This window comes from Carassius auratus, chromosome 31 (assembly GCF_003368295.1).
Source record: "Carassius auratus strain Wakin chromosome 31, ASM336829v1, whole genome shotgun sequence".
In the NCBI taxonomy this organism is placed as follows: Eukaryota; Metazoa; Chordata; class Actinopteri; order Cypriniformes; family Cyprinidae; genus Carassius; species Carassius auratus.
The window spans coordinates 930,069-940,915 of record NC_039273.1 but is presented as its reverse complement, the minus strand read 5'-3'; the positions used below and the strand labels follow the sequence as shown (position 1 = coordinate 940,915).

The 10,847-nt window shown below is 34.4% G+C and overlaps 1 protein-coding gene across 1 annotated transcript; it reads left to right on the top strand.

The window, feature by feature from the left end:
* Positions 1–231: 231 nt before the first annotated feature.
* LOC113050135 (1,25-dihydroxyvitamin D(3) 24-hydroxylase, mitochondrial) lies at positions 232–7,314 on the top strand. Its single transcript, XM_026212835.1, has 12 exons — positions 232–767; positions 1,411–1,601; positions 1,684–1,777; positions 1,862–1,955; positions 2,037–2,128; positions 2,284–2,395; positions 3,507–3,652; positions 3,904–4,070; positions 5,400–5,478; positions 6,280–6,477; positions 6,571–6,682; positions 6,802–7,314. Exons 1-11 carry the CDS (start codon positions 525–527, stop codon positions 6,679–6,681), a joined length of 1,527 nt encoding a protein of 508 aa, XP_026068620.1. The 5' UTR covers positions 232–524; the 3' UTR covers position 6,682; positions 6,802–7,314.
* The last annotated feature ends 3,533 nt before the right edge of the window (positions 7,315–10,847 follow it).

Here is a 10,847-nt window from a genome sequence, read left to right as displayed (position 1 = left end):
AGCTTTTAGACGAGTTTCTTTTCAAAGACAAGTTCACTATGCAAGGTGCTGCACGTGCGCATAGCGATGCTTAATGATGATGATGTGTGAGATATCATCAATGCAATTCTACGTTGACATGTTCTTGAGCTCCATCGCAGATATTGTACAAACAACCGCGATTGCCGATCGCCTCTGTCCACGAGCGCGCACAGGAGATACTGAGCAAATATTTGCGCGTCGCGGCGTCGCGTGGTCTCAGTGTTTACTCAGAGAGAGGAGTTGAGGGCAGCTCAAAGCGAACCGCGTTACCTCCGTTATGTTTATTTATAAAGCGCGTTTGAGGGCACTTCCTCGGTCTATATGGGGTCATGCGGTCCTCACCAAAGCGGATCCATAAATGAATGGTGGGCTCGACTTCCACACACGATTCCTGATTGGTCGCCGCGTCCGACCGAGATAAACACAGCCGCTAGTATATATAGTGGCATTTAAGAGAAACTTCACGAACACTTTTACGCACGTCGTTTTACGCACTCGTCAAGATGAGAGCACATATCCAGAAAGGTCCTCAGATTCTGGAGCTGCTGAAGAAGAAGTCTATCGGGCTTCAGCACTGCAAGCCCACATCCTCCGTGTGTGTGTTGGACTCGAAGGATGCTGCAGGGAGCGCGCAGCCCTGCGCGCACAGTCTCGACTCCATCCCTGGACCAACCAACTGGCCGCTGTTCGGAAGCCTCATCGAGCTGCTCCGGAAAGGAGGTCTTAAAAGACAACATGAGGCATTGGTATGAACCTCTTTATTATTATACATTATGCAAAAAAAAAAAAAATCAACATACTAATTTTTTTTGTAACTTTTTTTTATTATATTATATTTTTTTCTATTTACAATTGAAAAAAAAAACTACATTTATAATTACTTTAAAGTTTATTTCATAGTTACATTTTGTTTGAAATACGGTATAGTATATAACAGTATGCCTTTATTTCATTTATTATTAAATTTATTCTTTTATTTGAATTCATGTTGGATTTTCATTTATATTTTTCTTATATATGCACTATACATTAACTTAGTTAATTTATAAATTAACTAAGTTAACAGAAGATTATTGAAACATTAATGTTTTATGGTTATTAAAATAAAATATAAATGCATGATTTTAGGCTTTTTAGTCATGGATTTCAGTCATGTAGGCTTTTCATTATATATGCACACCATTACATAACTTATAGTGAAATTTACAGCTTTAGTTTTTTTAATAAACAAATGCATGTATATATTTAAATTATATATATAGACAGAGTTAATTTAGCTTACCTCAAATTAGTTATTTTAGTGTCATTTTTTTTTTATTCATTCATTCATTCCTGTACATTTTTTCAGTTTTAAGGGTATTTTCTCTGCTACTCTGTTTTCAATCTCAGATTAATTACCATAAGAAGTTTGGGAAGATCTTCCAGATGAAGCTGGGCTCTTTTGAATCGGTTCACATTGGGGCTCCGTGTTTATTGGAGGCTCTTTACAGGAAGGAGGGCAGCTATCCTCAGAGACTGGAGATCAAACCATGGAAAGCCTACAGAGACATGCGAGATGAAGCATATGGGCTGCTTATACTGTAAATATTATAGTTCAGTTATGCATGTGAGATTTATTGGTTATTTCATTATATTATATAATGTAAACTAATGCATTTGCAGGGAAGGAAAAGACTGGCAGCGTGTGCGTAGCGCTTTCCAGCAGAAACTCATGAAACCAACCGAAGTCATGAAACTGGACGGGAAAATCAATGAAGTGAGTTCTGCTTGAGAAACATCAAGTATAATTCACATATATGCATAGATTATATGAATGACCACTTGTTGTCTTCATGAAAAGGTTTCAGCCGATCTGATAAAGAGGATCGGAAAAGCCCAAGTCGACAGGAAGATCGACGATTTGTATTTTGAACTGAACAAGTGGTCCTTTGAAAGTGAGTTTTCATGTCACAGTTGCAACATACTGACTTGGTATAATGAACTGCATTACATTTCTTTCTCTTTTGGTCTTTTAGCTATTTGTTATGTGCTTTATGACAAACGCTTTGGACTCTTGCAAGACAATGTCAGCCAGGAGGCCATGGATTTCATCACGTCAGTAAAAACGGTAAATCGACTATCTTTTTGAACCGATTGATAGTGCAAACAGTGAGTAACCCACTAAGTGCATAAGCTTTATCTAAATCTCTTCTGATGCAATGCAAAGATGCAAAGTGTTTCATAGTTCAAAAACAGATCTACATGGTGTTTTCTCACTTTCAGATGATGAGCACCTTTGGGCTGATGATGGTGACGCCTGTGGAGCTCCACAAGACCTTCAATACGAAAACATGGCAAGATCACACAGCGGCCTGGGACCGTATTTTTAACACAGGTACTAAAGAGCGCCTTAATCGGTTGAAATGTGACCCATAAAGCATTCATTTCCAGTCAGGTGATGACACATGAATTTACGGCTTTCTGCACCAACGGTAGCAGATTGGGCTCACAGCAGGAAAGAGAGAGAGAGAGAGAGAGTAAACCATAGTAGTAAATGCAGTGACCTGCATTACAGTGCATGAGAATCCAGCCAAATATTTGTAGTAGCAGGAGCAGAGAGAGGGAGGGAGGGAGGAATGTTGATGTGAGACTGAATTACTCCCAGTATGTTATGCTGCTTTGGCTCCATTAACAGCAGCTCACTCACAGCACCTGTCACACATTCACAAACACTTCACTTTCCCTGCAGCTAAACAACAGCAGCACGTGCTGTACCTGACTACAAGAACGGCATTCCCCACGTAGGCCATTAGCACAAAAGTGGTAACACCTTAACAGTTTTTAAGTTATTGAATAGAATAGTTACACTCGTGTACTTGGCAGATGCTTTCATCCAATATGCATTCAAGGTATACACAAGGAATGCTGTAAAAACAAAACAAAAATCTCTCTCTCTCTCTCTCTCTCTCTCTCTCTCTCTCTCTATATATATATATATATATATGTGTGTGTGTGTGTGTGAATTTTCTTTTTTTTTAGATTTCAAACATTACTAATAATCAGAAATGTTTCTTGAGCAGTAAATCAGAACATTAGAATGATTTCTGAAGGACGACACTGAAGACTGCACTAATGATATGATGCTGAAAATTCAGCTTTGATCACAGAACTATATTATGTTTGTAAATATATTACAATAAAAAAAAACATTTACTTTAATTTGCAGTAATATTTCACAATCATACACCTTTTTACCATCTTTTTAATGAATTGCATTGGTGAGCAAATGAGATTTAATTTCAAAAACATATCAGATCAACCCCAATGGTAGTGTGTTTATATAAATAGAATGTATTTAAATAAAATTGTGCATTTATTGTTAAAAAACAAAAACAAAAAACAAACATTTATTTACTTCTATTTTCATAAAATACCACTCAAGATGTCATGTTTTAAAACTTTCAAAACGATCAAAAAACTAATCAAGTAATCCATCATTTTAACAGCAAAACTTTACATTGACAAGAATCTGAAGAAGCACTCAAACGGCAGCACAGGGAGCTTTCTCGGCGACATCTACCACCAGAGCCACCTGACCAAGAAGGAGCTGTACGCCGCCACAACCGAACTCCAGGTCGGAGGAGTGGAGACGGTACGCACTTTCATGACCCCACACAAACCCACTTGTATTTCAGCAAGCTTGTTTTTGGGTCACACGCGAGTGAGCTAAAAAAACAGTTGATTTAACTCGTCTTTGTTCTGCTCTTATCCAGGCTTAGATTGAACAACACACAGCTTAGCTCAATCAAGCACATAAGTCAGAAGAATGAGGCAGGGCAGAAGTAGCGCGCATGTACAGTGTGGCCCGACTGACCATGCAAACTTCTTGTTTTCCTCTTGCAGACCGCTAACACAATGTTGTGGGTTATTTTCAACCTTTCACGTAACCCCTGCGCCCAAGCTAAACTTCTGAAGGAGATCCAGGATGTGGTGCCTGCAGGAGAAACACCGTGTGCTGAGCACATCAAGAACATGCCTTACCTCAAAGCCTGCCTGAAGGAGTCCATGAGGTGGGCAAAATATACTAGATAGTAGAACAACTGAAATTAACTGGAACTAGGAAAAACATGGATCTTTAAGGATCTGTTTATTGAAAAGTTATTTGGGCATTGAAGATTCCATGAAGGATCTTTAACACAAATGGAATTTAAAAAAAGTAAAGGTTGCAAAGCATGTTATGCATTGAGCAGTTATTAAAAGAACCATTATTTCTTTTGTGGAATGGAAAGGTTCCATGGATGTTGAAGGTTTTTCATGGAACCATCAATGCCAAATAAAGAACCTTTATTTTTAAAAGTGAAGAATCGTTCCATTCCGATAAATATTCTTTATAAACAGTTCTCAGGATAATTCAAATCTTCTTCAAGACTCTGAAAAATGAAGATTCCAAAAGAATGTTTTCACGGATTTGTCATAGAAGAACCATTTTGGGTTCCCCAAATATCCTTTCACTGGACAATTGAAATAAATAAATAAATAATCCAAAGAACCATTTTCTACCATAAACAACCTTTAGTGTGTCATGGATGTTGGAGGTTCTTCATTGACTCATCAATGCCAATATTATTATTTTTAAGAGATGGAAATTAGTGAGGAAAGTCAGGAAATTAGGGAAAATGGTTCTTTTAAGTCTCTCACACACACACGCACACACACACACACACACACACACACACACACACACACACACACACACACACACACACACACACACACACATATATATATATATATATATATATATATATATATATATATATATATATATAGGAACCAATTATTCCATGAAAGAAACTTTAATGTATCTTTCATGTACCTTTTGGAACCTTCGAAGGTTCTTTAGATTCTTAAAATTTTTTAAGAACAGTTTGATGTAAAGAAACATTTTAGAGGAACTAAAACATTTTCATTTATTACACTGTTGCAAAATAAAACCCCTTTAGAGTGTCTCTGTATCAGCTGTAAAAAGTTCATATGAGGTGAATCATTTCTAATAGAATAGCACTGAATTAGGCTGGTCGTTCCCAGATCCAGTCAGCTGATATAATAGTCCAGACTGGAATCCGAAAGCGCATGGAAGCATGCTTACGCCTCATATGCTTTCATGTTTCAGGCGACAGTCATGCGTTACAGGAAGACACGGACATTAAAGCAGGATAATGCTGAAGCATGTGCTGGGAATGTTGATGGTGTATTTGTGGGATTATCTAGCCTTGACTTGCATTAGCAGCATAACGTGCCTCATACCTTTCAGCTTACGCGCTCATGCATGCAAAAAATAGGACATTTATAAGAATTCTTAAAAGTGTGAGGTTCATTGTTGTCTTTTTTCCCCGCAGAGTTTCACCGTCTGTGCCGTTCACCAGCCGTACCTTAGACAAAGACACCGTTCTGGGCGATTATACTCTGTCCAAAGGAGTGAGTATCTCATCATTAGACCTGCTCTCTACTGCCCCCATATGAACTCTGATTCAAAACCTAGTGAGCAACCTCGAAGTCTGCTGTCCAACTGGCAGCTCCCTTCTCAGACAGCATCCTAACTGAAATAAGAGCGATTTCCAAAACTATAAATTGGCAGCAAAAAATGCTCCTCTCATGATAGCACAATAGATTCCAATAGAATTTAACGTATTTCAATTTTAGCAATGTGATACTCTAAAAAATATTTAGCATAAAATATAAAATATTTAAATAGTCAGTATTTAATTAGACACTGGTTTTGGCGTTTCTAAATTATATTTAGATTTAAAAAAAAAAAAAGAAAAAAAAGAAGAAATATATATATATATATATATATATATATATATATATATATATATATATATATATATATATATATATATAGTAATAAAAATAATAATTAATATAATTAGAATTAGAATTAACATATATTATATAACAGTAATTAATAATAATAATATTAATTATTATTAATACACATTTTCATTATAAATGTATTTTAGAATATAATTATTCATATATTAATTTGCTGTATATAATGGAAAATATATATATAAATTAATATAATACATTGAAATAAATATAAAGTATAATATACAGTTATACCTAATATTAAACTCTCATTAGAATACCAAGTATAATATATTTGTGTGTTTTATCTAAAAAGTCTCACTAGATTTTGCAAAAGAGCCACAAGACTGTAACTAGGTTGTGTTTCGTTCATCACTTATTCATCCCTATTTCTCATGATGTTCCCAGACCGTCCTGATGATCAACACTCAGGCTATTGGTTTGAACGAGGAGTATTTTGACAACGGGAAGCAGTTCAGACCAGAGCGCTGGATTCAGGAGAAAAGCTCCATCAATCCTTTCGCACACGTGCCGTTTGGGGTCGGAAAGAGGATGTGCATCGGCCGGCGACTTGCTGAGCTTCAGATCCAACTCAGTCTCTGCTGGGTACGTTTGCTGGACAATGGAAGCTTACGCAATACTTCTAGGTCTTAATATGAGTAGATTGATGTCATTTTTCATACTCTTCATCATCTTCAGATACTACGTGACTATGAGATTGTGGCCACAGATCATGAGCCGGTGGACGCGCATCATTCAGGAACTCTGGTTCCCAGTCGAGAGCTTCCTGTGGCTTTTGTCCGACGATGAGGTATGAAAATTACTTCTCATTCAAGGCCATAAGGATATTAGCAAAGATTTGATGCTCCTGTGTGCTTTCTAAAGCTCTTCTCCTTTGTGATTTGAAACCCTCTTTTTTATTCTTTGCAGATAATAACCTGAACTCCATATTAATGGATCGGACACATTGCGAGGCCTTTATCCTGCTGCTAAACTATCGAATAAATCAAGCCTACACTTATACCTCAAACTATTATATTTAGTTTTATGATACTAGTAAATAATTCTTCTATTTATTACTATTAAAATGAGCTTAAATGAAATATTTAAGTTGTTCTCATAATAGCTGCTACCTATATATTACTATAGTAAATATATATTTTGCTAAAATGTTAAAATTGTTCTATGCAATATTATTTAGCACTGAAATCATTCCATGTACAGTATTATGTAAAATCCTTTTTTTAATACAAAAAGTTGTACATACATAAATGTAACATTCTATTTATGTACTCATTAATAAATATGTGTAATATTTTTAATGTATGTCTGTATGAGTGATGAAAAAACAATGAGTGATTGTTGAAAAGAAAATCACGAGAGTCTAGAAATTCACTGGATATTGTTCACCACTTTTTTTCTTAATAAAACTTTTAAATGCAATACTGTGGTCTAGATGTTGTAATCATTCCATTCTATAGTGGTTTTACCATGGTTTTAATTTATATATATATATATATATTTGTGTGTGTGTGTGTGTGTATGTATATGTATAGCAGCACTATCATCAGAAATTAAGATACTACGACAAAGATATCGCTTTCTTCAGCAGACACTCAAACTCATGTTTTATTTATGAGATATATATATATATATATATATATATATATATATATATATATATATATGAGCTGAAGAAGGAATGCTCTATCAGATGCAAGTAATCACACTCGCTCAGTCCATCTTTCTGTCATAATACTCGACTCTACGTAGTACAGAGAACTTTTAATACAGTGATACAATAAGCTTACAATGAAGAAACTCAACATTCCATTGTTTCTAAAGTTCTAAAGTAAGGTTTTCTAATTAGTAAGAGATCTTGAGATCAGCTGTTAAACCGTCAAACTGAGATTTGAATCCGTGGCGGAAGGAAGTCATTCCATGCAAAAGAAGGTTTTTAAAGACACTCCATCCTTGTCTTTTTTTTATGAGATGCATAAGAAGTTAAAGCTGCAGTTGGTAACTTTTGTAAAAATGTATTTTTTTTTACATATTTGTTAAACCTGTCATTATGTCCTGACAGTAGAATATGAGACAGATAATCTGTGAAAAAATCAAGCTCCGCTGGCTCCTCCCAGTGTCCTATTGCCATTTGCAGAAATACATCGCTCCCGGTAAGAAACAACCAATCAGAGCTGCGGTCCGTAACTTTGTGTTCAAAATGTAGAAAAATGAACATAATAAGCGAGTACACCATGAATCCATTTTACAAACCGTGTTTTTAGCCTGTCCTGAATCACTAGGGTGCACCTATAATAAGTGTTTATATTCGGACTATTTTAGATTGCTTCGGGGATACCGCGGCGGAGTAACCCAGTACCTTTGTGATTCTTCATAGACATAAACAGAGAGAAGTAGTTCCGGCTACAATGTTCTTCCGCAAGACGCAAGCAGTTCTGTTTATTAACCGCTAGAGCGCCAAAAGTTCCCTACCGCAGCTTTAAGGAAACACTTTAGAATAGGGAACATATATTCACTATCTCAACAAACTTCTAATTTGCTGCTAATTATTAGTCAGTAAGTAGTTGTTAGGGGTAGGATTTCAGCATCTAAAATATGTTTCATCCACACACAATAAGGCATCAATATGTGCTAATAACCTTTATAACTACTAATAATATAATAGTAATATGCATGCTAATAAGTAACTAGTTAATTTTAAGAATTGTTACCAAACTTAATCCAACACAAAATAGTGAATTACAAGAAAAGAATTCAATGGCAATATTTAAAGTGTCATTTATTGCTATCAAAGCTGAATTTTCATCATCATTGATCCACACTTCAGTGTCACATGATCTTTAGAAATCGTTCTAATATGATGATTTGCAGCTCAAGAAACGTTTATTTTTATTTTTTAATTTTCTTTATTTTTTTTCGTTTTTTTTTTTTTTTTTTTTTTTTTTTGATTAAACAAAAATCAGTGTTTGTTTAACATGTGTTTTTTTTTTTTTTTTTACAATCTTACCCCAAAGTTTTGAATGGTAATGTGACACACCAATAATAAGAAATGTTTCTTTTATTTATTTATTTTTATTTTTTTTTTCTGTATCTATCATCTTATTCTGTAAGGTAAAATATATATATTATATATGTAAGGTAAGGTAATTAAAAACAACATTTCAACATTTAAATCAATATGTTTTTGTTGTTGTTGTTTCCCAGTAAGTATAATGTTTGCGCTCTGTGTGAGGTGTTGACCCGTTCTCAGGGGTTTATGGGGTGTTTGGGTTAATTGGCCACTCTGAGCCTGTCAGCTGACACTGGATTGACACAGATTCAGTAATGTCATCATGTTCTGGTATTTCACAAGCTATGAACCTGATGTTTTGACAGAAAGGCACACAAAAACACTGCCAAGTGATATAACAGCAAATACTGTAACTTTAACCCCAGTTTCTCAACGTCCCTTTGCTTTGGCCCGATGCCAGTGTCGTTCACCTCGTGTCATGTAGGTTTAGAGCAAAAACAAACTCACTACACCAATAAAGCAATGCAATAAAGCCAAATGCCTGATTGCCGCCAGTGTTTATAGTAGTATAAGAAAACCGCAACTAAAGTCAAGCAGTGACTGAATCATCCAAACCTAATGTTTATTTCTTTTTCTGACTTGATCTATACTGTAAGTGTGATGGAATGGCATTACTGTAATATTAAGTTGTCATGTTCTTGCCTTATTAGTTTTTCTGTGAGTTATTGTAGGATGTGTTTGTCCCATAGTAGAGCTGCTTACGCAAGATTGGATACCTGTTTGATCAATGGCAAACTAAAACTACACGTTCAACACTGAGATTATTAAAATCCTGAGATTGGCATAAATTCCAGTTCACCTACAGTATATGATGAAAAATACAAAATTCAAATACGCTGCATTAATCAACAACTCTTGAGTTTTTTGTACAATTAAATAATAATAATAATAATAATAATAATAATAATAATAATAATACTGATAATATATAATTTTAACATACATTCAGAATTTTGTTTATATATTAATTTAACATACATTCATGTATGTAATATTTAAAGATAAATTAAATTAAATTAAATTAAATTAAATTAATGCATTTAACAGATGCTTTTATCCAAGCGACTTTGTGCATTCAGGCTATACATTTTTACCTATCATGTAGATATATTAATTTTTATTAATAATTAATTCATAATAATTAATAATAATAATTAACGTTATAACATTATTTTAAATTTAGTTTTCATTTAACTGTAGATGACAGTAGAATTGGAAATTTGAGATTGTATTTTCCTGCCTTTTTTACTGTATTTTTAATCAAATAAATGCAGAATACAGAAGAGACTTCATTCAAAAACATACTGACTCCAAACTTTGAATGGTATCATAAATTACTATAACCTTTACACACACACACACACACACACAAGCTGAATGAAATTAGTTTAACCTGTAGAAACCTTAAACATACCAACCTATATCCATGTTTTATATGTATTATCAGCGGCCTCCTTATCATCCGTGTTGTTTTACTGTATACAACTGCAATCAATGTGGTCTTTACTCAGAGGCGGATCTCTGTACGAGCAGGCCATTACTACATCTAGTAGTAGGAGAAGTGTTCAAAACCATTGTGTATTTGGTTTATTCTACTATATGGTGAATTAAGATCAATCTTTCTACTTTCAGTGTCAAAAATGATCCTGTAGCCTTGAAATCATCACTGCTCTTGGAGAAACCTAATACTTTCAAATGCTTTCTGACAGGTGTGATTTTTTTGTAAAATCATTGTGAGACTGTAAAATATCAATATGTAGCTTTAAAAAAGATTTTTCTGATGTGATATGATGACTTATGATGTAACAAAACGTAATGTTTTAAGGAAGTGTAAAAGGAACATCTCTTATATTGTATTAAAACTGCTGTAACAAAGTTTTCATGA